The sequence below is a fragment of the Salmo trutta genome, chromosome 29 (genome assembly GCF_901001165.1).
Source record: "Salmo trutta chromosome 29, fSalTru1.1, whole genome shotgun sequence".
NCBI classification, from domain to species: Eukaryota; Metazoa; Chordata; class Actinopteri; order Salmoniformes; family Salmonidae; genus Salmo; species Salmo trutta.
This window is the reverse complement of record NC_042985.1, coordinates 14,489,892-14,517,215: the sequence shown is the minus strand read 5'-3', so window position 1 is coordinate 14,517,215 and position 27,324 is coordinate 14,489,892. Positions and strand designations below refer to the sequence as shown.

Sequence of the window (27,324 nt, the reverse complement as noted above, 5' to 3'; positions counted from 1 at the left end):
AGCTGGTGAGTGTAAGATTGAGAGGGCAGACAGTGGATTTGTTAAAGTTTATCTTATATTCTGAAGAAGAGTGTTTAGTCTTTTGGTGAGCAATTTGGTCATTATTTTATAGTCGAAATCCAACAAGCTTATGGGCCGGAAGGACGAGCAGGATAGAGGGTCCTTGTCTTTTTTGAGCAACACTATAATGCGAGCTGTGTGCATTGAGTCTAGGAGAACTCATCCAGCATTGGCATGAAAATAGGGCTAAGCTAGGGCCAAAAAGCTTTGTAGAACTAACTCTCTGGGGAATCCATCTGGGGTAACTTATATTTAAACTTATTCGTACATAATGTTGCTGCTGCCGTCTTATGAAGATAACTTCCGAACTGTGATTACTCACCACGAACTGGCAGAATCCTTTTTTTCCTTTAACGAGCCCGACGTGAATGACATATTGCTTTTCCGGGAACAGGCCCAGATCCCCGTCATTTGCGTGAAGAGAAGGCAGAGAAAAAGGGGCCGGAGGGCAGGCTGCCTTCTGAAAATTTGTAGGCGATCGACTAGACCACCACTTCCTTCCATTCTGCTAGCAAACGTGCAATCTTTGGAAAATAAAATTGATGACCTACACGGAAGATTAACTACCAACGGGACATTGAAAACTGTAATATCTCATGCTTCACAGAGTCGTGGCTGAACGACGACATTATCAACATACAGCTGGCTGGTTATACGCTGTATCGGCAGGATAGAACAGTGGCGTCTGGTAAGACAAGGGGCGGCGGACTATGTATTTTTGTAAATAACAGCTGGTGCACGATATCTAAGGAAGTCTCGAGGTTTTGCTCGCATGAGGTAGAGTATCTCATGATAAGCTGTAGACCACATTATGTACCTAGAGAGTTTTCATCTGTATTTTTTGTAGCTGTCTACATACCACCACAGACTGAGGCTGGCACTAAGACAGCACTCAATGAGCTGTATTCCGCCATAAGCAAACAGGAAAACGTTCAGCCAGATGCGGTGCTCCTTGTGGCCGGGGACTTTAATGCAGGGAAACTTAAATCGGTCTTACCAAATTTATATCAGTCAGAAAGTCTTTAGTCATTCTAAATGATGCTGTCTGCCCCGCTGTTCTCTTTTCAGTACACCCTGGAATACACAGACAGGCCCTATAGATGTTATATCCCACATTACACCCTATTCCCTACAGACATTAGTGCACTACTTTTGACCAGGGCCCATAGTGCACTACATAGGGAACATTTAGGAGTGTCCTCTCCTCCTGGCATGGTACTGCAGAGGCATCCAGTAATGGGGGGACGGTGAGCCAGACACAACATGTGCTTCGCGTACTAAGCATGTACTTGACTGACTATCAGAGAGTTGAGTTGGGAGGCTGGGTCCTGTGAGCTGACTGAGTGACGAAGAGACAGTCACACCCAGATAGATTAGATCTCCCCTCTAAAACACATTCAGAGGCTTGGGGATCTATCTGTCTCCACCAAACCTGCTCTAAAACACATTCAGAGGATTGGGGATCTATCTGTCTCCACCAAACCTGCTCTAAAACACATTCAGAGGGTTGGGGATCTATCTGTCTCCACCAAACCTTCTTGCCCTAAAACACCTTTATCCTGCCTCCCGAATGGCACCCTATTCTCTACAGAGTGCACTACTTTTGACCAGAGGCACTATATAGGGAATAGGGTGCCATTTGGGACACTTCCTTAAAGTGGCTGTTGCCCCCCTCCATGGCATGACACACCCATACCCTAACCCCCATCCTATCCACCCATCCCTCCCAGTCTCATCCAGTCTGAACTCTGTCCCCCTTCATGCCAGAGAGACTGACATAGGTTGCATCTCAAATGGCACCCTATTCCCTTCATAGTGGACTACTTTTGATCGGAACCTTATGGTCCCTAGTCAAAATGAGTGCACTATATTGGGAATATGGTGCCATTTGGGACACTGACATATTGATGTAGTGAAGTAATGATGCGTTGGCATAGGGCCATGTTCAGGGTTGAGAACTCAGAACCTGCTGTAAATCATTCATTGATGTCAATGAGAGACTCAACATGCAAAAATGTTTGAGTTATGAGATCAAGTCAGATGTCAAGTCAGAATTCCGCCCATAGTAATGTAGTGATATAGCACCATATTCTTTACAGTGCACTACTTTTGACCAGAGCCATACAGTGAGGGAAAAAAGTATTTGATCTCCTGCTGATTTTGTACGTTTGCCCACTGACAAATAAATGATCAGTCTATAATTTTAATGGTAGGTTTATTTGAACAGTGAGAGACAGAATAACAACAAACAAATCCAGAAAAACGCATGTCAAAAATGTTATAAATTGATTTGCATTTTAATGAGGGAAATAAGTATTTGACGGTGGGGATGGTGTTCTTGGGGTCATAGGCAGCATTCCTCCTCCAAACACGGCGAGTTGAGTTGATGCCAAAGAGCTCCATTTTGGTCTCATCTGACCAAAATCAGTGTTGGTGATATAAAGGAAATGAATAGTGTTGGTGGTATAATGGAGATGTATAGTGTTAGTGATATAGTAGAGATGTATAGTGTTAGTGGTATAATGGAGATGTATAATGGAGATGTATAGTGTTAGTGTTATAGTGGAGAGGTATAGTGTTGGTGATATAATGGAGATGTATAGTAGAGATGTATAGTGTTGGTGATATAATGGAGATGTATAGTGTTAGTGATATAATGGAGATGTATAGTGTTAGTGATATAGTAGAGAGGTATAGTGTTAGTGGTATAATGGAGATGTATAATGGAGATGTATAGTGTTGGTGATATAATGGAGATGTATAGTGTTGGTGATAAAATGGAGATGTATATTGTTGGTGATATAATGGAGATGTAAAGTGTTAGTGATATAATGGAGATGTATAGTGTTGGTGATATAATGGAGATGTATAGTGTTAGTGATATAATGAGATGTATAGTCGAGATTTATAGTGTTGGTGATATAATGGAGATGAATAGTGTTGATGATATAATGGAGATGTATAGTGTTAGTGATATAGTAGAGATGTATAGTGGAGATGTATAGTGTTGGTGATATAATGGAGATGTATAGAGTTAATGACATAGTAGAGATGTATAGTGTCGGTGATGTAATGGAGATGTATAGTGTTGGTGATATAATGGAGATGTATAGTGTTAGTGATATAATGGAGATGTATAGTAGAGATGTATAGTGTTAGTGATATAGTGGAGATTTATAGTGTTAGTGATATAATGGAGATGTATAGTAGAGATGTATAGTGTTAGTGATATAATGGAGATGCATAGTGTTAGTGATATAGTGGAGATGTATAGTGTTGGTGATATAATGGAGATGTATAGTGTTAGTGATATAATGGAGATGTATAGTGGAGATGTATAGTGTTAGTGATATTATGGAGATGTATGGTGTTAGTGATATAATGGAGATGTATAGTGTTGGTGATATAGTGGAGATGTATAGTGTTAGTGATATAGTGGAGATTTATAGTGTTAGTGATATAATGGAGATGTATAATGGAGATGTATAATGGAGATGTATAGTGTTGGTGATATAATGGAGATGTATAGTGTTGGTGATATAGTGGAGATGTATAGTGTTAGTGATATAATGGAGATGTATAGTGTTGGTGATATAATGGAGATGTATAGTGTTGGTGATATAATGGAGATGTATAGCGGAGATGTATAGTGTTAGTGATATAATGGAGATGTATAGTGTTAGTGATATAATGGAGATGTATAGTGTTGGTGATATAGTGGAGATGTATAGTGTTAGTGATATAGTGGAGATTTATAGTGTTAGTGATATAATGGAGATGTATAGTAGAGATGTATAGTGTTAGTGATATAATGGAGATGTATAGTGTTAGTGATATAGTGGAGAGGTATAGTGTTGGTGATATAATGGAGATGTATAGTAGAGATGTATAGTGTTGGTGATATAATGGAGATGTATAGTGTTGGTGATTTAGTGGAGATGTATATTGTTGGTGATATAATGGAGATGTATATTGTTGGTGATATAATGGAGATGTATAGTGTTAGTGATATAGTAGAGATGTATAGTGTTAGTGATATAATGGATATGTATAGTGGAGATGTATAGTGTTAGTGATATAATGGAGATGTATATTGTTGGTGATATAATGGAGATGTATATTGTTGGTGATATAGTGGAGAGGTATAGTGTTAGTGATATAATGGAGATGTATAGTAGAGATGTATAGTGTTAGTGATATAATGGAGATGTATAGTGTTGGTGATATAATGGAGATGTATAGTGTTAGTGATATAATGGAGATGTATAGTGTTAGTGATATAATGGAGATGTATAGTGTCGGTGATGTAATGGAGATGTATAGTGTTGGTGATATAATGGAGATGTATAGTGTTGGTGATATAATGGAGTGTATAATGTTAGTGATATAATGGAGATTTATAGTGTTAGTGATATAATGGAGATGTATAGTGGAGATGTATAGTGTTAGTGATATAGTAGAGATGTATAGTGTTAGTGATATAATGGAGATGTATAGTGTTAGTGATATAATGAAGATGTATAGTGTTAGTGATATAATGGAGATGTATAGTGTTGGTGATATAGTGGAGATGTATAGTGTTAGTGATATAGTGGAGATGTATAGTGTTGGTGATATAATGGAGATGTATAGTGTTAGTGATATAATGAAGATGTATAGTGTTAGTGATATAATGGAGATGTATAGTGTTAGTGATATAATGGAGATGTATAGTGGAGATGTATAGTGTTAGTGATATAATGGAGATGTATAGTGTTAGTGATATAATGGAGATTTATAGTGTTAGTGATATAATGGAGATGTATAGTGGAGATGTATAGTGTTAGTGATACAGTAGAGATGTATAGTGTTAGTGATATAATGGAGATGTATGGTGTTAGTGATATAATGGAGATGTATAGTGTTAGTGATATAATGGAGATGTATAGTGTTAGTGATATAATGGATATGTATAGTGTTAGTGATATAATGGAGATGTATGGTGTTAGTGATATAATTGAGATGTATGGTGTTAGTGATATAATGGAGATGTATAGTGTTAGTAATATAGTGGAGATGTATAGTGTTAGTGATATAATGGAGATGTATAGTGTTAGTGATATAATGGAGATGTATAGTGTTAGTGATATAATGAAGATGTATAGTGTTAGTGATATAATGGAGATGTATAGTGGAGATGTATAGTGTTAGTGATATAATGGAGATGTATGGCGTTAGTGATATAATGGAGATGTATAGTGGAGATGTATAGTGTTAGTGATATAGTAGAGATGTATAGTGTTAGTGATATAATGGAGATGTATAATGGAGATGTATAGTGTTGGTGATATAATGGAGATGTATAGTGTTGGTGATATAGTGGAGATGTATAGTGTTAGTGATATAATGGAGATGTATAGTGTTGGTGATATAATGGAGATGTATAGTGTTGGTGATATAATGGAGATGTATAGTGGAGATGTATAGTGTTAGTGATATAATGGAGATGTATAGTGTTAGTGATATAATGGAGATGTATAGTGTTGGTGATATAGTGGAGATGTATAGTGTTAGTGATATAATGGAGATGTATAGTGTTGGTGATATAATGGAGATGTATAGTGGAGATGTATAGTGTTAGTGATATAATGGAGATGTATGGTGTTAGTGATATAATGGAGATGTATAGTGTTAGTGATATAATGAAGATGTATAGTGTTAGTGATATAATGAAGATGTATAGTGTTAGTGATATAATGGAGATGTATGGTGTTAATGATATAATGGAGATGTATGGTGTTAGTGATATAATGAAGATGTATAGTGTTAGTGATATAATGGAGATGTATAGTGTTGGTGATATAATGGAGATGTATAGTGGAGATGTATAGTGTTAGTGATATAATGAAGATGTATAGTGTTAGTGATATAATGGAGATGTATAGTGTTAGTGATATAATGGAGATGTATAGTGGAGATGTATAGTGTTAGCGATATAATGGAGATGTATAGTGTTAGTGATATAATGGAGATGTATAGTGTTAGTGATATAATCGAGATGTATAGTGTTAGTGATATAATAGAGATGTATAGTGGAGATGTATATGTTAGTGATATTATGGAGATGTATGGTGTTAGTGATATAATGGAGATGTATAGTGTTAGTGATATAATGGAGATGTATAGTGTTAGTGATATAATGAAGATGTATAGTGTTAGTGATATAATGGAGATGTATAGTGTTAGTGATATAATGGAGATGTATAGTGTTAGTGATATAATAGAGATGTATAGTGGAGATGTATAGTGTTAGTGATTTAATGGAGATGTATAGTGTTAGTGATATAATGGAGATTTATAGTGTTAGTGATATAATGGAGATGTATAGTGGAGATGTATAGTGTTAGTGATATAGTAGAGATGTATAGTGTTAGTGATATAATGGAGATGTATAGTGTTAGTGATATAATGAAGATGTATAGTGTTAGTGATATAATGGAGATGTATAGTGTTGGTGATATAGTGGAGATGTATAGTGTTAGTGATATAATGGAAATGTATAGTGTTGGTGATATAATGGAGATGTATAGTGGAGATGTATAGTGTTAGTGATATAATGGAGATGTATGGTGTTAGTGATATAATGGAGATGTATAGTGTTAGTGATATAATGAAGATGTATAGTGTTAGTGATATAATGGAGATGTATGGTGTTAGTGATATAATGGAGATGTATGGTGTTAGTGATATAATGGAGATGTGTAGTGGAGATGTATAGTGTTAGTGATATAGTGGAGATGTATAGTGTTAGTGATATAATGGAGATGTATAGTGTTAGTGATATAATGGAGATGTATAGTGTTATTGATATAATGAAGATGTATAGTGTTAGTGATATAATGGAGATGTATAGTGTTAGTGATATAATGGAGATGTATAGTGGAGATGTATAGTGTTAGTGATATAATGGAGATGTATGGTGTTAGTGATATAATGCTGTATTGATGTAGCAGCTAATGATGGTCATCTCCCTGCCTGTTAATGTTGCAGCTGGATGCTGAGGCCAGTGAACTACTGAAGGAACTGCAGAACAAACTCAACATCGTGCTTGATGAGCTCAGTGCAGTCTTCGGCTCCAGGTGTGTGTGTGTGTGTGTGTGTCTGTCTGTGTTTGTGTTTATCTGTGGTCTGTGGTCTGTGTGTATGTGTGTATCTGTGTTATGTGTGGATCTGTGTGTGTCTGTGTGTATCTGTGGTATGTGTGTATCTGTGGTATGTGTGTATCTTTGTTAACCCTGTGTTATTTCCCTGTCCAGTTTCAAACCGGTGATTGAGGACTGTGTAAAGCAGATGAACCAGGAATTAGTCCAGATGAAGGGGAGTGCTGCAGGGAAGAGCAACGCTGCCATGGATGCTGAGACTGTCCTCAGACCACTCATGGACCTCCTGGATAAAAAGTAGGTCCCTAAAGGCATATTATCAGCTGGCTTACAGGTTAGTATCCAGTAGCATATCCATTTATCTCCTGGATAAATAGTAGGTTTCTGTTTACACCCTTGAGTTAACATTGAGGTAACCAGTTAGCCAAGAATTGAGAGGGTTGGGTTAGTAACCCGTTAGTTGAGAGGTTAGTAAACCCTCATGCAACTCCTGGATAAAAAGTAGGTGTTTGTTTTCACCATGGAGTTACTGAGGATTCATATTGTGAGACTCAGTAGGTGTCTGAATGCATGTGGCCATTATCCTAGAGGTTGGAGCTTTGGGTTAGTTAACCAGTTAACCTAGAGGTTGGAGCTTTGGGTTAGTTAACCAGTTAACCTAGAGGTTGGAGCTGTGGGTTAGTTAACCAGTTAACCTAGAGGTTGGAGCTTTGGGTTAGTTAACCAGTTAACCTAGAGGTTGGAGCTTTGGGTTAGTTAATCAGTTAACCTAGAGGTTGGAGCTTTGGGTTAGTTAACCAGTTAACCTAGAGGTTGGAGCTTTGGGTTAGTTAACCAGTTATCCTAGAGGTTGGAGCTTTGGGTTAGTTAACCAGTTAACCTAGAGGTTGGAGCTTTGGGTTAGTTAATCAGTTAACCTAGAGGTTGGAGCTTTGGGTTAGTTAATCAGTTATCCTAGAGGTTGGAGCTTTGGGTTAGTTAACCAGTTATCCTAGAGGTTGGAGCTTTGGGTTAGTTAACCAGTTAACCTAGAGGTTGGAGCTTTGGGTTAGTTAACCAGTTACCCTAGAGGTTGTAGCTTTGGGTTAGTTAACCAGTTAACCTAGAGGTTGGAGCTTTGGGTTAGTTAACCAGTTACCCTAGAGGTTGTAGCTTTGGGTTAGTTAATCAGTTAAGCTAGAGGTTGGAGCTTTGGGTCAGTTAACCAGTTAGCCAAGAAGTTGGAGCTTTGGGTTAGTTAACCAGTTAACCTAGAGGTTGGAGCTAGAGGTCTGCATGGGACTGATGTATTCATCCTGCTCCTGCCCGAACCCACAGATTTTCATATCGCACCTGCCCACACCCGTGGCTTTATGTCTGACTCTCACCTGCTAGAGCAGGAGCTGGTCCGGAACCCAACTGTAGTCCTGGAATGTTATTTTAGGCACAGGCCTATGTGACGACGCAGATCACATGCAGTAGCAATAATCACAGCAATTTTGCAACCTATAAGCAATATCAAAATGCACAAAAATAACAAAGAAATAGGTTCATTTCTTGGTCGCGGGAAGATGGGTGGGATGAGGAATTTTTGTGTGTGGGGGTATTGTTCTCCCTGCTCTGCTGACAATAGTTTTTTGGTGCACTAACAGTGATGGTAAACAAAATATATATATATATATATATATATATACACTGCTCAAAAAAATAAAGGGAACACTTAAACAACACAATGTAATTCCAAGTCAATCACACTTCTGTGAAATCAGACTGTCCACTTAGGAAGCAACACTGATTGACAATAAATTTCACATGCTGTTGTGCAAATGGAATAGACAACAGGTGGAAATTATAGGCAATTAGCAAGACACCCCCAATAAAGGAGTGGTTCTGCAGGTGGGGACCACAGACCACTTCTCAGTTCCTATGCTTCCTGGCTGATGTTTTGGTCACTTTTGAATCCTGGCGGTGATTTCACTCTAATGGTAGCATGAGACGGAGTCTACAACCCACACAAGTGGCTCAGGTAGTGCAGCTCATCCAGGATGGCACATCAATGCGAGCTGTGGCAAGAAGATTTGCTGTGTCTGTCAGCGTAGTGTCCAGAGCATGGAGGCGCTACCAGGAGACAGGCCAGTACATCAGGAGATGTGGAGGAGGCCGTAGAAGGGCAACAACCCAGCAGCAGGACCGCTACCTCCGCCTTTGTGCAAGGAGGAGCAGGAGAAGCACTGCCAGAGCCCTGCAAAATGACCTCCAGCAGGCCACAAATGTGCATGTGTCTGCTCAAACGGTCAGAAACAGACTCCATGAGGGTGGTATGAGGGCCCGACGTCCACAGGTGGGGGTTGTACTTACAGCCCAATACCGTGCAGGACGTTTGGCATTTGCCAGAGAACACCAAAATTGGCAAATTCGCCACTGGCGCCCTGTGCTCTTCACAGATGAAAGCAGGTTCACATTGAGCACGTGACAGACGTGACAGAGTCTGGAGACGCCGTGGAGAACGTTCTGCTGTCTGCAACATCCTCCAGCATGACCGGTCTGGCGGTGGGTCAGTCATGGTGTGGGGTGGCATTTCTTTGGGGGGCCGCACAGCCCTCCATGTGCTCGCCAGAGGTAGCCTGACTGCCATTAGGTACCGAGATGAGATCCTCAGACCCCTTGTGAGACCATATGCTGGTGCGGTTGGCCCTGGGTTCCTCCTAATGCAAGACAATGCTAGACCTCATGTGCCTGGAGTGTGTCAGCAGTTCCTGCAAGAGGAAGGCATTGATGCTATGGACTGGCCCGCCCGTTCCCCAGACCTGAATCCAATTGAGCACATCTGGGACATCATGTCTCGCTCCATCCACCAATGCCACGTTGCACCACAGACTGTCCAGGAGTTGGCGGATGCTTTAGTCCAGGTCTGGGAGGAGATCCCTCAGGAGACTATCCGCCACCTCATCAGGAGCATGCCCAGGCGTTGTAGGGAGGTCATACAGGCACGTGGAGGCCACACACACTACTGAGCCTCATTTTGACTTGTTTTAAGGACATTACATCAAAGTTGGATCAGCCTGTAGTGTGGTTTTCCACTTTAATTTTGAGTGTGACTCCAAATCCAGACCTCCATGGGTTGATAAATTGGATTTCCAATGATTATTTTTGTGTGATTTTGTTGTCAGCACATTCAACTATGTAAAGAAAAAAGTTTAATAAGATTATTTCTTTCATTCAGATCTTGTTTAAGTGTTCCCTTTATTTTTTTGAGCAGTATATATATATATATATATATATATATAAATCTATAAATCGTTTTTTAATTGTGATTGATCAGGGGGTGCTGCAGCACACTTGATCTTGCACGCCCAACTGGAAGAGGAGAGGGAGGCTACTTAACTTAATGCAGCGAATTCTGAGTGTGTGAATAATGCAACGAAGATGTGCTTTTAATACAGTAGGTAGGTTAAAGCATACAAAGCAGAAAGACGAGCGCTTCCAAATAATCTGTGGGACAACAAAAACATTTCAATCCAAAAATTGTCTGATCTGGCCGCCCGCTCCCAGCCGCAGCAAGAAAAATGTCCACCGCCCAGCAATGATCTCTGTCGGGACCCGATCTCTGATCTCTGCAGCCCTCTAGTTAGAGCCTTGGGTTAGGTAACCAGCTAGCCTACTATAGGGTTCCCCAACTCTCGGCCTATTGGCCCCCCCAATTTTTCTGAGCAAAATAATAATAATAATAACATTAATAATAATAATTGTGGAAATCTGTTCCAAAGTATTCCCTCACATAATAGAGATACAGGTAACTGCCAAAATAAAGGAAACACAAACATGAAGTGTCTTAATAGGGTGTTGGGCCACCACGAGCCAGAACAACTTCAATGCACCTTGCATAGATTCATAAAGTGTCTTAATAGGGTGTTGGGCCACCACGAACCAGAACCACTTCCATGCACCTTGCATAGATTCATAAAGTGTCCAGAACTCTATTGGAGGAATACGATACCATTCTTCCACAAGAAATTCCATAATTTGGTGTTTTGTTGATGGTGGTGGTAAACGCTGTCTCAGGCGCCGCTCCAGAATCTCTCATAAGTGTTCAATTGGATTGAGATCTGGTGACTGAGAAAGCCATGGCATATGGTTTACATCGTTTTCATGCTCATCCAACCATGCAGTTACCACTTTTGTCCTTTGGATGGGATCATTGTCATATTTTGGGGGCAAAGCCATGGTAACCAAAATAATGGCCAGCCAATCATTTTTATACATGACCCTAAGCATGATGGGATGTTAATTGCTTAATTAACTCAGGAACCACAGCTGTGTGGAAGCACCTGCTTTCAATATACTTTGCATCCCTAATTTACTCAAGTGTTTCCATTATTGTGGCAGTTAGCTGTATATGTGATTGTATACAAACGTAAGCAAGGTTTGATATTATTATGTTTCAGTTAAATATTGTATCTGTTTTAGCTTCTTGCGGCCAATTTGCAGTCAACAAATGATTTGTAATAATGTTCCGGCCCCCTGACCATCAGCTCAAGAGTCTAGTTGATGATCCCAGTCCTAGTAGGTGTCACGACTTCCGCCGAGGTCGGTCCCTCTCCTTGTTCGGGCGGCATTCGGCGGTCGACGTCACCGGTCTTCTAGCCATCACCGATCCACCTTTCATTTTCCATTTGTTTTGTCTTGTTTTCCCGCACACCTGGTTTGCATTCCCTCATTACTCGTCTTGCATATAACCCTCTGTTTCCCCCCATGTCTGTGTGTGGAATTGTTAGGTGTAAACGTATGGGTACTCCAGGCTGGTTTGTGACGGGTTATTGTAACCCATGTGCATTTTGTTTTCTGAGTGCCGTGTTTTGTTCGCCTCAATAAAGGGCTCCGTTTGCTACCCATTTCTGCTCTCCTGCGCCTGACTTCCCTGCAGCCAGTTACGCACTCCCTTACAGTAGGTCTAGAGTAGGTCCATGCTGTGGAAAGGCAGGATGATATGGCTCTATTCCACATCATAATGAGTCAGTCTGGAGGTGTTATGGATACACTGGATTCAATATCAATACTGATGTTACCACTTCTCCTGCAGTAGAGGATCACATACACAAAAATCACACACACACACACACACACACACACACACACACACACACACACACACACACACACACACACACACACACACACACACACACACACACACACACACACACACAGGCAATGAAAAACATGTAGGTGTTTTTATGTGTGTGTACGAGCATCTGTGTGTGTTATTTGTGTCCCTTTGAATTTAGTTAGGGTATGTGTTTCTCAGTGTATTTAGGTGTGTGTGAGTGCTTGCATGCCTTTGTGCAGTTGTTATTGTTGTAGGTGTTTCTCTACTTCAGAGTGGTAACATCCATATTGATATTCAATCCAGTACTCAACAGGGAGCTAGCTGTATGTATTCCAACATTATCTTGTAGGCTATCTTCTCTACTCTGACATCCATCCCTGAAAGTGTGTGTGTGTGTGTGTGTGTGTGTGTGTGTGTGTGTGTGTGTGTGTGTGTGTGTGTGTGTGTGTGTGTGTGTGTGTGTGTGTGTGTGTGTGTGTGTGTGTGTGTGTGTGTGTGTGTGTGTGCATAAGCTGTGTGATTCTCTCTCAGACACTCACGGCAACATCGAGGCCAATGGGGTATTACTGTAGAATCTTCTTAATAATATGCAAAACAAAATCCTCAGCCAAAGCTTTCCATTCGCTGAGATTATCACGTGAAGCTGATGCATTTATTCCACATATCATGGCTTTTTGAACTTCACCCATGATTGTGTTTGATCCTGTTGTCTTCCTATAGGCCCTGTGACGTATGTGGCTTGTAACGTCTGTAACGTTGTTAAAGGGACATTTCATTCATAAATGAAAGTTTGTCAGATGTTTTCAGACCTCTAAAGTAGTCTAATTTCTAGATGAAAGCACATCCCACGACATCAGTTGTGTAAATCCAGCTATACGCCTTCATCACAAATAAATTGAAAAGATAAGCACTGTCTAATTCCCTGTTTTTCCTGGTTTACTCTATTCTTATCTTTGGGCTGGAGGCATATAGCTGGATCTACACAACAGATGTCGTGGGATGGGGTTTCATCTTGACATTAGACTACTATAGAACTCTCAAAACATCTCAAAAACGTTGATTTGAAAGTCTAATGATTGTGTTTCTGCTGTGGTTTTACATCTGACTTGGACTGTTGGCTCTGCTCTGTCTCTGTCTCTGTCTCTGTCTCTGTTCCGCTCTGCTCTGCTCTGTCTCTGCTCTGTCTCTGTCTCTGTCTCTGTCTCTGTCTCTGTCTCTGTCTCTGTTCCGCTCTGCTCTGCTCTGTCTCTGCTCTGTCTCTGTCTCTGTCTGTCTCTGTCTCTGTCTGTCTCTGTCTCTGTCTGTCTCTGTCTGTCTCTGTCTCTGTCTCTCTCTGTCTCTGCCTCTCTCTGCTCTATCTCTCTCTGCTCTGTCTCTCTCTGCTCTGTTCCGCTCTGCTCTGTCTCTCTCTCTCTCTGCTCTATCTCTCTCTGCTCTGTCTCTCTCTGTCTCTGTCTCTCTCTGCTCTATCTCTCTCTGCTCTGTCTCTCTCTGCTCTGTCTCTCTCTGCTCTGTTCCCCTCTGCTCTGTCTCTCTCTGCTCTGTTCCGCTCTGCTCTGTCTCTTCTCTGTTCCGCTCTGCTCTGTCTCTGTCTCTATCTCTGTCTCTGTCTCTCTCTGCTATGTCTCTCTCTGCTCTGTCTCTCTCTGCTCTGTCTCTGCTCTGCTCTTCTTTGCAGTTTGATTTTATTTGCAAAGATCTGTGAGAAGACGGTGTTGAAACGAGTCCTGAAGGAACTGTGGAAGATCGTCCTCAACACTATTGAGAGAATGATAGTCTTACCTCCTCTCAATGACCAGAATGTAAGATGTTATGTTATACACACCAAACACACACACACCAAACACACACACACCAAACACACACACACACACACACACACACACACACACCAAACACACACACCAAACACACACACACACACACACACACACACACACACACACACACACACACACACACACACACACACACACACACACACACACACACACACACACACACACACACACACATACAAAACATTTTTTTAACACCATTGAGAGAATGATAGTCTTATCGCCTCTCAATTGCCAGACTGTAAGATGATACTGTATATATAAACACACATGCACGCACACACACACACACACACAACACCACGGAGAGACAGATAGTCCTCACACCTCTCAATGACCACTGTAAGACATTAAACTATTCTAACCGTGATGGGAGAACCTCTTACACTGGGGCAGGAGTAGGTAGCTGTGGTTCTGGAGTGTTTACTTGCCCCCAGCAGGCACCAAATGAGATAATTGGCCAATATCAGAGCTGGGCTAAATTCTACCTACTGTACCTGGTCTCCCAGGACTGAAACAAAAAACGATCTAATGGAAAAATCACTACAGTACAGTATCTGCAACACTCCATGACCAGTGTTGCCTACCTCTCTACCTCTGGCTGGAATATCCTCTAGTCTGTCAATGCGCACACACCGACACACTCCCACAAACGAATATGTACAAAACACAGACACACCATAGAGGATATTTACAAAGTTCGGACAAGATGGTGTCTCCTCTCTTTATGTGTCAGTCATGCAGGAAATGTTAGTGAAGCCTGGATAGAGGAATGAAAATCCAAACCTGCTTTTCCAACAGGCAACACTGACAAGGCTGACAACACCCAGAAGGGATGTTCTCAAACACACACAGACAGTCTTGTATAACTAACCTTGTGGGGGGACACAATTCTCTCCTGATCAAAATTCTATTTTCCCTAACCCCTAATCACAACCCTAACCTTTACCTCAAAATCTAACCTTACCCCTAACCCTAAACTTAATTCTAACCCTAACACTAATTCTAACCTTAACCCTAAACCCCCTAGAAATAGCATTTGACCTTGTGGGGACTAACAAAATATCCCCAGTTAGTCGAAAGAAAATGTTTTACTATTCATGTGGAGACTTCTGGTCTAAACACGCTCACAGACACTTCTGGTCTAAACACGCCCACAGACACTTCTGGTCTAAACACACCCACAGACACTTCTGGTCTAAACACGCCAACAGACACTTCTGGTCTAAACACGCCCACAGACACTTCTGGTCTAAACACACCCACAGACACTTCTGGTCTAAACACGTTCACAGACACTTCTGGTCTAAACACGCCCACAGACACTTCTGGTCTAAACACACCCACAGACACTTCTGGTCTAAACACGCCAACAGACACTTCTGGTCTAAACACGCCAACAGACACTTCTGGTCTAAACACGCCCACAGACACTTCTGGTCTAAACACGCCAACAGACACTTCTGGTCTAAACACGCCCACAGACACTTCTGGTCTAAACACGCCCACAGACACTTCTGGTCTAAACACGCCCACAGACACTTCTGGTCTAAACACGCCCACAGACACTTCTGGTCTAAACACACCCACAGACACTTCTGGTCTAAACACGCCCAAAGACACTTCTGGTCTAAACACACCCACAGACACTTCTGGTCTAAACACGCCCACAGACACTTCTGGTCTAAACACGCCCACAGACACTTCTGGTCTAAACACACCCACAGACACTTCTGGTCTAAACACGCCCAAAGACACTTCTGGTCTAAACACACCCACAGACACTTCTGGTCTAAACACGCCCACAGACACTTCTGGTCTAAACACGCCCACAGACACTTCTGGTCTAAACACACCCACAGACACTTCTGGTCTAAACACGCCCACAGACACACACACACACAGACACACACACACACACACAACAACAACAACAAAAACAATATCCTTTACAGTACCACCTTCATGTTTGCTTTCACATTATATTCAGTATGTAAGTGCTTCAAAGGTGTATATATAGAGTATAACCCTGTCTGTCTTTTCTCCTCACAGCAAGGAGCCCAGATGATTTTCAGTGCTGCCAAGGACCTGGGACAGCTATCCAAACTCAAGGTAGGTCTGGGGCACACCATGAGTGTGTGTATGTGTGAGAGAAATAAAGAAAGAGAGAAAGAGAGAATGAGTGAGAGACTGTGTTAAAAACAGAGTTTAATAGGCAGTTCTGGGTTTTTGCAATCTCTAGTCCATCACTAGTCCCACACAGTACACAACATACGTCCTCCAGAGCAGTAGATCTGTGTTAGTTGGTTAGTTCTCATAGTGATTACATCCAGATTGAGGTAATCTCTGCTAAAACAGCCCACTCCTCTCCTACCCTAGTCATGCAACTCCACTTCATGCTATAAACCCATGACTAAACTGGTCAAGTCTTCATCATATTACGCAATCGTGGTTGCTTTCCAATCCATCTGTAACACAGATGAACTGTTTTTAATGAAGTCCCTGTATCTCTACTCCTACATTAAAAGATATTCCCACAGTTACACTCTTTGATCACAGTCACTAGTCTCATGTTAAAGATGCACAGCAGAAAGATAGGGAGACAGTATTGTCTCTGTGATGCGCCATGGTTGAGCAGCAATTTGCAAGCAACTGTACTGTCGCTGTCTGTACTGTTTTTCTGTGTTCTCCTGCTGAATCAAATGATCAGATCTCACAATGTGTTTACCATCTCAGGAACCACCATAACAATACACTGTAAAGGGGTTGCCATGAATTTGACAGTAGTTTACAGGCAGCTCGGTGGCAAGTAAAATTATGTATTTTATATATTACAGTAAGCCTCAAAATATGTTAATGAGCAAGGAACAACTATACCATGCACCCACTACTGGTCAAAATGTTTTTGGCGCTCCAAAGATACGGTACTGTATTCTGGGTGGAATTACATTACCATTTGAAATACAGCAATTTTGAAATACAGCAATTTTCCCACAATGCTCCATCATTTTTACTGTTGATAATACCTAAAATTAACATATAAATTACAGTTTTCCATTACAATGTACATAGCAATCTTATCATATGCAAACATCTGAAATGTAATCTGGTAGTGTGTGTGTGTGTGTGTGTGTGTGTGTGTGTGTGTGTGTGTGTGTGTGTGTGTGTGTGTGTGTGTGTGTGTGTGTGTGTGTGTGTGTGTGTGTGTGTCCTCTCTAAGAAGAATGTTATGGAAACATTTATTGATGAATCTATCTCTTTCTATTCTCTCCTCTCTAGGACCATGTGATCAGAGAGGAAGCCCGTAGCCTGACACCAAGACAGTGTGCAGCCATGGACCTTGTCCTTCCCACCATCAAGGTAATGGAGAGCTCTCGCTCTATCTATCCATCCCTCTCTCCCCCTCCATCTGTCTCTCCCTTTACCTAAAGGATAGTTGTAGAGTGGTGACTGTTTTAACAGGGTAGTAGGGTTGTAATGAGAGTTTACCTAAAGGATAGTTGTAGAGTGGTGACTGTTTTAACAGGGTAGTAGGGTTGTAATGAGTTTACCTAAAGGATAGTTGTAGAGTGGTGACTGTTTTAACAGGGTAGTAGGGTTGTAATGAGAGTTTACCTAAAGGATAGTTGTAGAGTGGTGACTGTTTTAACAGGGTAGTAGGGTTGTAATGAGAGTTTACCTAAAGGATAGTTGTAGAGTGGTGACTGTTTTAACAGGGTAGTAGGGTTGTAATGAGAGTTTACCTAAAGGATAGTTGTAGAGTGGTGACTGTTTTAACAGGGTAGTAGGGTTGTAATGAGTTTACCTAAAGGATAGTTGTAGAGTGGTGACTGTTTTAACAGGGTAGTAGGGTTGTAATGAGTTTACCTAAAGGATAGTTGTAGAGTGGTGACTGTTTTAACAGGGTAGTAGGGTTGTAATGAGAGTTTACCTAAATGATAGTTGTAGAGTGGTGACTGTTTTAACAGGGTAGTAGGGTTGTAATGAGAGTTTACCTAAAGGATAGTGTTAGAGTGGTGACTGTTTTAACAGGGTAGTAGGGTTGTAATGAGTTTACCTAAAGGATAGTTGTAGAGTGGTGACTCTTTTAACAGGGTAGTAGGGTTGTAATGAGAGTTTACCTAAAGGATAGTTGTAGAGTGGTGACTGTTTTAACAGGGTAGTAGGGTTGTAATGAGAGTTTACCTAAAGGATAGTTATAGAGTGGTGACTGTTTTAACAGGGTAGTAGGGTTGTAATGAGAGTTTACCTAAAGGATAGTTGTAGAGTGGTGACGGTTTAACAGGGTAGTAGGGTTGTAATGAGAGTTTACCTAAAGGAAAGTTGTAGAGTGGTGACTGTTTTAACAGGGTAGTAGGGTTGTAATGAGTTTACCTAAAGGATAGTTGTAGAGTGGTGTCTGTTTTAACAGGGTAGTAGGGTTGTAATGAGAGTTTACCTAAAGGATAGTTGCAGAGTGGTGACTGTTTTAACAGGGTAGTAGGGTTGTAATGAGAGTTTACCTAAAGGATAGTTGTAGAGTGGTGACTGCTTTAACAGGGTAGTAGGGTTGTTATGAGTTTACCTAAAGGATAGTTGTAGAGTGGTGACTGTCTTAACAGGGTAGTAGGGTTGTAAGGAGAGTTTACCTAAAGGAAAGTTGTAGAGTGGTGACTGTTTTAACAGGGTAGTAGGGTTGTAATGAGTTTACCTAAAGGATAGTTGTAGAGTGGTGACTGTTTTAACAGGGTAGTAGGATTGTAATGAGTTTACCTAAAGGATAGTTGTAGAGTGGTGACTGTTTTAACAGGGTAGTAGGGTTGTAATGAGTTTACCTAAAGGATAGTTGTAGAGTGGTGACTGTTTTAACAGGGTAGTAGGGTTGTAATGAGTTTACCTAAAGGATAGTTGTAGAGTGGTGACTGTTTTAACAGGGTAGTAGGGTTGTAATGAGAGTTTACCTAAAGGATAGTTGTAGAGTGGTGACTGTTTTAACAGGGTAGTAGGGTTGTATTGAGTTTACCTAAAGGATAGTTGTAGAGTGGTGACTGTTTTAACAGGGTAGTAGGGTTGTAATGAGTTTACCTAAAGGATAGTTGTAGAGTGCTGACTGTTGTAACAGGGTAGTAGGGTTGTAATGAGAGTTTACCTAAAGGATAGTTGTAGAGTGGTGACTGTTTTAACAGGGTAGTAGGGTTGTAATGAGTTTACCTAAAGGATAGTTGTAGAGTGGTGTCTGTTTTAACAGGGTAGTAGGGTTGTAATGAGAGTTTACCTAAAGGATAGTTGTAGAGTGGTGACGGTTTAACAGGGTAGTAGGGTTGTAATGAGAGTTTACCTAAAGGATAGTTGTAGAGTGGTGACTGTTTTAACAGGGTAGTAGGGTTGTAATGAGTTTACCTAAAGGATAGTTGTAGAGTGGTGTCTGTTTTGACAGGGTAGTAGGGTTGTAATGAGAGTTTACCTAAAGGATAGTTGTAGAGTGGTGACTGTTTTAACAGGGTAGTAGGGTTGTAATGAGTTGACCTAAAGGATAGTTGTAGAGTGGTGTCTGTTTTAACAGGGTAGTAGGGTTGTAATGAGAGTTTACCTAAAGGATAGTTATAGAGTGGTGACGGTTTAACAGGGTAGTAGGGTTGTAATGAGAGTTTACCTAAAGGATAGTTGTAGAGTGGTGACTGTTTTAACAGGGTAGTAGGGTTGTAATGAGAGTTTACCTAAAGGATAGTTGTAGAGTGGTGACTGTTTTAACAGGGTAGTAGGGTTGTAATGAGAGTTTACCTAAAGGATAGTTATAGAGTGGTGACGGTTTAACAGGGTAGTAGGGTTGTAATGAGAGTTTACCTAAAGGATAGTTGTAGAGTGGTGACTGTTTTAACAGGGTAGTAGGGTTGTAATGAGAGTTTACCTAAAGGATAGTTGTGGAGTGGTGACTGTTTTAACAGGGTAGTAGGGTTGTAATGAGTTTACCTAAAGGATAGTTGTAGAGTGGTGACTGTTTTAACAGGGTAGTAGGGTTGTAATGAGTTTACCTAAAGGATAGTTGTAGAGTGGTGACTGTTTTAACAGGGTAGTAGGGTTGTAATGAGAGTTTACCTAAAGGATAGTTGTCGAGTGGTGACTGTTTTAACAGGGTAGTAGGGTTGTAATGAGTTTACCTAAAGGATAGTTGTAGAGTGGTGACTGTTTTAACAGGGTAGTAGGGTTGTAATGAGTTTACCTAAAGGATAGTTGTAGAGTGGTGTCTGTTTTAACAGGGTAGTAGGGTTGTAATGAGAGTTTACCTAAAGGATAGTTGTAGAGTGGTGACTGTTTTAACAGGGTAGTATGGTTGTAATGAGTTGACCTAAAGGATAGTTGTAGAGTGGTGTCTGTTTTAACAGGGTAGTAGGGTTGTAATGAGAGTTTACCTAAAGGATAGTTATAGAGTGGTGACGGTTTAACAGGGTAGTAGGGTTGTAATGAGAGTTTACCTAAAGGATAGTTGTAGAGTGGTGACTGTTTTAACAGGGTAGTAGGGTTGTAATGAGAGTTTACCTAAAGGATAGTTGTAGAGTGGTGACTGTTTTAACAGGGTAGTAGGGTTGTAATGAGAGTTTACCTAAAGGATAGTTGTAGAGTGGTGACTGTTTTAACAGGGTAGTAGGGTTGTAATGAGAGTTTACCTAAAGGATAGTTGTGGAGTGGTGACTGTTTTAACAGGGTAGTAGGGTTGTAATGAGTTTACCTAAAGGATGGTTGTAGAGTGGTGACTGTTTTAACAGGGTAGTAGGGGGTTTAATGAGTTTACCTAAAGGATAGTTGAAGAGTGGTGACTGTTTTAACAGGGTAGTAGGGTTGTAATGAGTTTACCTAAAGGATAGTTGTAGAGTGTTGTCTGTTTTAACAGGGTAGTAGGGTTGTAATGAGAGTTTACCTAAAGGATAGTTGTAGAGTGGTGACTGTTTTAACAGGGTAGTAGGGTTGTAATGAGTTGACCTAAAGGATAGTTGTAGAGTGGTGTCTGTTTTAACAGGGTAGTAGGGTTGTAATGAGAGTTTACCTAAAGGATAGTTATAGAGTGGTGACGGTTTAACAGGGTAGTAGGGTTGTAATGAGAGTTTACCTAAAGGATAGTTGTAGAGTGGTGACTGTTTTAACAGGGTAGTAGGGTTGTAATGAGAGTTTACCTAAAGGATAGTTGTAGAGTGGTGACTGTTTTAACAGGGTAGTAGGGTTGTAATGAGAGTTTACCTAAAGGATAGTTGTAGAGTGGTGACTGTTTTAACAGGGTAGTAGGGTTGTAATGAGAGTTTACCTAAAGGATAGTTGTGGAGTGGTGACTGTTTTAACAGGGTAGTAGGGTTGTAATGAGTTTACCTAAAGGATGGTTGTAGAGTGGTGACTGTTTTAACAGGGTAGTAGGGGGTTTAATGAGTTTACCTAAAGGATAGTTGAAGAGTGGTGACTGTTTTAACAGGGTAGTAGGGTTGTAATGAGAGTTTACCTAAAGGATAGTTGTCGAGTGGTGACTGTTTTAACAGGGTAGTAGGGTTGTAATGAGTTTACCTAAAGGATAGTTGTAGAGTGGTGACTGTTTTAACAGGGTAGTAGGGTTGTAATGAGAGTTTACCTAAAGGATAGTTGTAGAGTGGTGACTGTTTTAACAGGTTAGTAGGGTTGTAATGAGAGTTTACCTAAAGGATAGTTGTGGAGTGGTGACTGTTTTAACAGGGTAGTAGGGTTGTAATGAGTTTACCTAAAGGATAGTTGTAGAGTGGTGACTGTTTTAACAGGGTAGTAGGGTTGTAATGAGAGTTTACCTAAAGGATAGTTGTCGAGTGGTGACTGTTTTAACAGGGTAGTAGGGTTGTAATGAGTTTACCTAAAGGATAGTTGTAGAGTGGTGACTGTTTTAACAGGGTAGTAGGGTTGTAATGAGAGTTTACCTAAAGGATAGTTGTAGAGTGGTGACTGTTTTAACAGGGTGGTAGGGTTGTAATGAGAGTTTACCTAAAGGATAGTTGTGGAGTGGTGACTGTTTTAACAGGGTAGTAGGGTTGTAATGAGTTTACCTAAGGATAGTTGTAGAGTGGTGACTGTTTTAACAGGGTAGTAGGGTTGTAATGAGTTTACCTAAAGGATAGTTGTAGAGTGGTGACTGTTTTAACAGGGTAGTAGGGTTGTAATGAGAGTTTACCTAAAGGATAGTTGTCGAGTGGTGACTGTTTTAACAGGGTAGTAGGGTTTTAATGAGTTTACCTAAAGGATAGCTGTAGAGTGGTGACTGTTTTAACAGGGTAGTAGGGTTGTAATGAGAGTTTACCTAAAGGATAGTTGTATAGTGGTGACTGTTTTAACAGGGTGGTAGGGTTGTAATGAGAGTTTACCTAAAGGATAGTTGTAGAGTGGTGACTGCTTTAACAGGGTAGTAGGGTTGTTATGAGTTTACCTAAAGGATAGTTGTAGAGTGGTGACTGTTTTAACAGGGTAGTAGGATTGTAATGAGTTTACCTAAAGGATAGTTGTAGAGTGGTGACTGTTTTAACAGGGTAGTAGGGTTGTAATGAGAGTTTACCTAAAGGATAGTTGTAGAGTGGTGACTGTTTTAACAGGGTAGTAGGGTTGTAATGAGAGTTTACCTAAAGGATAGTTGTAGAGTGGTGACTGTTTTAACAGGGTAGTAGGGTTGTAATGAGAGTTTACCTAAAGGATAGTTGTAGAGTGGTGACTGTTTTAACAGGGTAGTAGGGTTGTAATGAGAGTTTACCTAAAGGATAGTTGTGGAGTGGTGACTGTTTTAACAGGGTAGTAGGGTTGTAATGAGTTACCTAAAGGATGGTTGTAGAGTGGTGACTGTTTTAACAGGGTAGTAGGGGGTTTAATGAGTTTACCTAAAGGATAGTTGAAGAGTGGTGACTGTTTTAACAGGGTAGTAGGGTTGTAATGAGTTTACCTAAAGGATAGTTGTAGAGTGGTGACTGTTTTAACAGGGTAGTAGGGTTGTAATGAGTTTACCTAAAGGATAGTTGTAGAGTGTTGTCTGTTTTAACAGGGTAGTAGGGTTGTAATGAGAGTTTACCTAAAGGATAGTTGTAGAGTGGTGACTGTTTTAACAGGGTAGTAGGGTTGTAATGAGTTGACCTAAAGGATAGTTGTAGAGTGGTGTCTGTTTTAACAGGGTAGTAGGGTTGTAATGAGAGTTTACCTAAAGGATAGTTATAGAGTGGTGACGGTTTAACAGGGTAGTAGGGTTGTAATGAGAGTTTACCTAAAGGATAGTTGTAGAGTGGTGACTGTTTTAACAGGGTAGTAGGGTTGTAATGAGAGTTTACCTAAAGGATAGTTGTAGAGTGGTGACTGTTTTAACAGGGTAGTAGGGTTGTAATGAGAGTTTACCTAAAGGATAGTTGTAGAGTGGTGACTGTTTTAACAGGGTAGTAGGGTTGTAATGAGAGTTTACCTAAAGGATAGTTGTGGAGTGGTGACTGTTTTAACAGGGTAGTAGGGTTGTAATGAGTTTACCTAAAGGATGGTTGTAGAGTGGTGACTGTTTTAACAGGGTAGTAGGGGGTTTAATGAGTTTACCTAAAGGATAGTTGAAGAGTGGTGACTGTTTTAACAGGGTAGTAGGGTTGTAATGAGAGTTTACCTAAAGGATAGTTGTCGAGTGGTGACTGTTTTAACAGGGTAGTAGGGTTGTAATGAGTTTACCTAAAGGATAGTTGTAGAGTGGTGACTGTTTTAACAGGGTAGTAGGGTTGTAATGAGAGTTTACCTAAAGGATAGTTGTAGAGTGGTGACTGTTTTAACAGGTTAGTAGGGTTGTAATGAGAGTTTACCTAAAGGATAGTTGTGGAGTGGTGACTGTTTTAACAGGGTAGTAGGGTTGTAATGAGTTTACCTAAAGGATAGTTGTAGAGTGGTGACTGTTTTAACAGGGTAGTAGGGTTGTAATGAGAGTTTACCTAAAGGATAGTTGTCGAGTGGTGACTGTTTTAACAGGGTAGTAGGGTTGTAATGAGTTTACCTAAAGGATAGTTGTAGAGTGGTGACTGTTTTAACAGGGTAGTAGGGTTGTAATGAGAGTTTACCTAAAGGATAGTTGTAGAGTGGTGACTGTTTTAACAGGGTGGTAGGGTTGTAATGAGAGTTTACCTAAAGGATAGTTGTGGAGTGGTGACTGTTTTAACAGGGTAGTAGGGTTGTAATGAGTTTACCTAAAGGATAGTTGTAGAGTGGTGACTGTTTTAACAGGGTAGTAGGGTTGTTATGAGTTTACCTAAAGGATAGTTGTAGAGTGGTGACTGTTTTAACAGGGTAGTAGGATTGTAATGAGTTTACCTAAAGGATAGTTGTAGAGTGGTGACTGTTTTAACAGGGTAGTAGGGTTGTAATGAGTTTACCTAAAGGATAGTTGTAGAGTGGTGACTGTTTTAACAGGGTAGTAGGGTTGTAATGAGTTTACCTAAAGGATAGTTGTAGAGTGGTGACTGTTTTAACAGGGTAGTAGGGTTGTAATGAGAGTTTACCTAAAGGATAGTTGTAGAGTGGTGACTGTTTTAACAGGGTGGTAGGGTTGTAATGAGAGTTTACCTAAAGGATAGTTGTGGAGTGGTGACTGTTTTAACAGGGTAGTAGGGTTGTAATGAGTTTACCTAAAGGATAGTTGTAGAGTGGTGACTGTTTTAACAGGGTAGTAGGGTTGTAATGAGTTTACCTAAAGGATAGTTGTAGAGTGGTGACTGTTTTAACAGGGTAGTAGGGTTGTAATGAGAGTTTACCTAAAGGATAGTTGTCGAGTGGTGACTGTTTTAACAGGGTAGTAGGGTTTTAATGAGTTTACCTAAAGGATAGCTGTAGAGTGGTGACTGTTTTAACAGGGTAGTAGGGTTGTAATGAGTTTACCTAAAGGATAGTTGTCGAGTGGTGACTGTTTTAACAGGGTAGTAGGGTTGTAATGAGTTTACCTAAAGGATAGTTGTAGAGTGGTGACTGTTTTAACAGGGTAGTAGGATTGTAATGAGTTTACCTAAAGGATAGTTGTAGAGTGGTGACTGTTTTAACAGGGTAGTAGGGTTGTAATGAGTTTACCTAAGGATAGTTGTAGAGTGGTGACTGTTTTAACAGGGTAGTAGGGTTGTAATGAGAGTTTACCTAAAGGATAGTTGTCGAGTGGTGACTGTTTTAACAGGGTAGTAGGGTTGTAATGAGTTTACCTAAAGGATAGTTGTAGAGTGGTGACTGTTTTAACAGGGTAGTAGGGTTGTAATGAGAGTTTACCTAAAGGATAGTTTGTAGAGTGGTGACTGTTTTAACAGGGTGGTAGGGTTGTAATGAGAGTTTACCTAAAGGATAGTTGTGGAGTGGTGACTGTTTTAACAGGGTAGTAGGGTTGTAATGAGTTTACCTAAAGGATAGTTTGTAGAGTGGTGACTGTTTTAACAGGGTAGTAGGGTTGTAATGAGTTTACCTAAAGGATAGTTTGTAGAGTGGTGACTGTTTTAACAGGGTAGTAGGGGTGTAATGAGAGTTTACCTAAAGGATAGTTGTCGAGTGGTGACTGTTTTAAACAGGGTAGTAGGGTTGTAATGAGTTTACCTAAAGGATAGTTGTAGAGTGGTGACTGTTTTAACAGGGTAGTAGGGTTGTAATGAGAGTTTACCTAAAGGATAGTTGTATAGTGGTGACTGTTTTAACAGGGTGGTAGGGTTGTAATGAGAGTTTACCTAAAGGATAGTTGTAGAGTGGTGACTGCTTTAACAGGGTAGTAGGGTTGTTATGAGTTTACCTAAAGGATAGTTGTAGAGTGGTGACTGTTTTAACAGGGTAGTAGGATTGTAATGAGTTTACCTAAAGGATAGGTTGTAGATTGTGACTGTTTTAACAGGGTAGTAGGGTTGTAATGAGTTTAACCTAAAGGATAGTTGTAGAGTGGTGACTGTTTTAACAGGTAGTAGGGTTGTAATGAGTTTACCTAAAGGAATGTTTAGAGTGGTGACTGTTTTAACAGTGTAGTAGTGGTTGGGAATGAGAGTTTAACCTAAAGGATAGTTGTAGAGTGGTGACTGTTTTAACAGGGTAGTAGGGTTGTATTGAGTTTTACCTAAAGGATAGTTGTAGAGTGGTGACTGTTTTAACCAGGGTAGTAGGGTTGTAATGAGTTTACCTAAAGGATAGTTGTAGAGTGCTGACTGTTGTAACAGGGTAGGTGGTTGTAATGAGAGTTTACCTAAAGGATAGTTTGTAGAGTGGTGACTGTTTTAACAGGGTAGTAGGGTTGTAATGAGTTTACCTAAAGGATAGTTGTAGAGTGGTGACTGTTTTAACAGGGTAGTAGGGTTGTAATGAGTTTACCTAAAGGATAGTTGTAGAGTGGTGACTGTTTTAACAGGGTAGTAGGGTTGTAATGAGTTTACCTAAATGATAGTTGTAGATTGGGGACTGTTTTAACAGGGTAGTAGGGTTGTAATGAGAGTTTACCTAAAGGATAGTTGTAGAGTGGTGACTGTTTTAACAGGGTAGTAGGGTTGTAATGAGAGTTTTACCTAAAGGATAGTTTAGATGGTGACTGTTTTAACAGGGTAGTAGGGGGTTGTAATGAGAGTTTACCTAAAGGATAGTGTAGAGTGGTGACTGTTTTAACAGGGTAGTAGGGTTGTAATGAGAGTTTACCTAAAGGATAGTTTGTAGAGTGGGGGACTATTTTAACAGGGTAGTAGGGTTGTAATGAGTTTACCTAAAGGGATAGTTGTAGAGTGGTGTCTGTTTTAACAGGGTAGTAGGGTTGTAATGAGAGTTTCCTAAAGGATAGTGTAGAGTGGTTGAGCGGGGTTGTAACAGGGTAGTAGGGTTGTAATGAGAGTTTACCTAAAGGATAGTTGTAGAGTGGTGACTATTTTAACAGGGTAGTAGGGTTGTAATGAATTACCTAAAGGATAGTTGTAGAGTGGTGTCTGTTTAACAGGTAGTAGGGGTTGTAATGAGAGTTTACCTAAAGGATAGTTGTAGAGTGGTGACGGTTTAAAAGGGTAGTAGGGTTGTAATGAGAGTTTACCTAAAGGATAGTTGTAGAGTGGTGACTGTTTTAACAGGGTAGTAGGGTTGTAATGAGTTGACCTAAAGGATAGTTGTAGAGTGGTGACTGTTTTGACAGGGTAGTAGGGTTGTAATGAGAGTTTACCTAAAGGATAGTTGTAGAGTGGTGACTGTTTTAACAGGGTAGTAGGGTTGTAATGAGTTG

At 40.5% G+C, this 27,324-nt stretch overlaps 1 protein-coding gene across 5 annotated transcripts in view; it reads left to right on the top strand.

Annotated features, from left to right (window-relative positions):
* The window catches only part of LOC115166986 (protein unc-13 homolog C-like), a 223,886-nt gene that overhangs the window by 125,171 nt on the left and 71,391 nt on the right, over positions 1-27,324 (top strand). For 4 of the 5 annotated variants that reach the window (XM_029720976.1, XM_029720977.1, XM_029720975.1 and 1 more), the window contains 5 exons: positions 7,090-7,178; positions 7,356-7,496; positions 13,964-14,087; positions 16,176-16,235; positions 17,403-17,483. In XM_029720976.1, coding sequence (XP_029576836.1) covers positions 7,090-7,178; positions 7,356-7,496; positions 13,964-14,087; positions 16,176-16,235; positions 17,403-17,483 — 495 coding nt within the window. Of the gene's footprint in view, positions 1-7,089; positions 7,179-7,355; positions 7,497-13,963; positions 14,088-16,175; positions 16,236-17,402; positions 17,484-27,324 lie in introns of those variants that run through there. The other variant, XR_003870418.1, reaches the window with a different exon arrangement.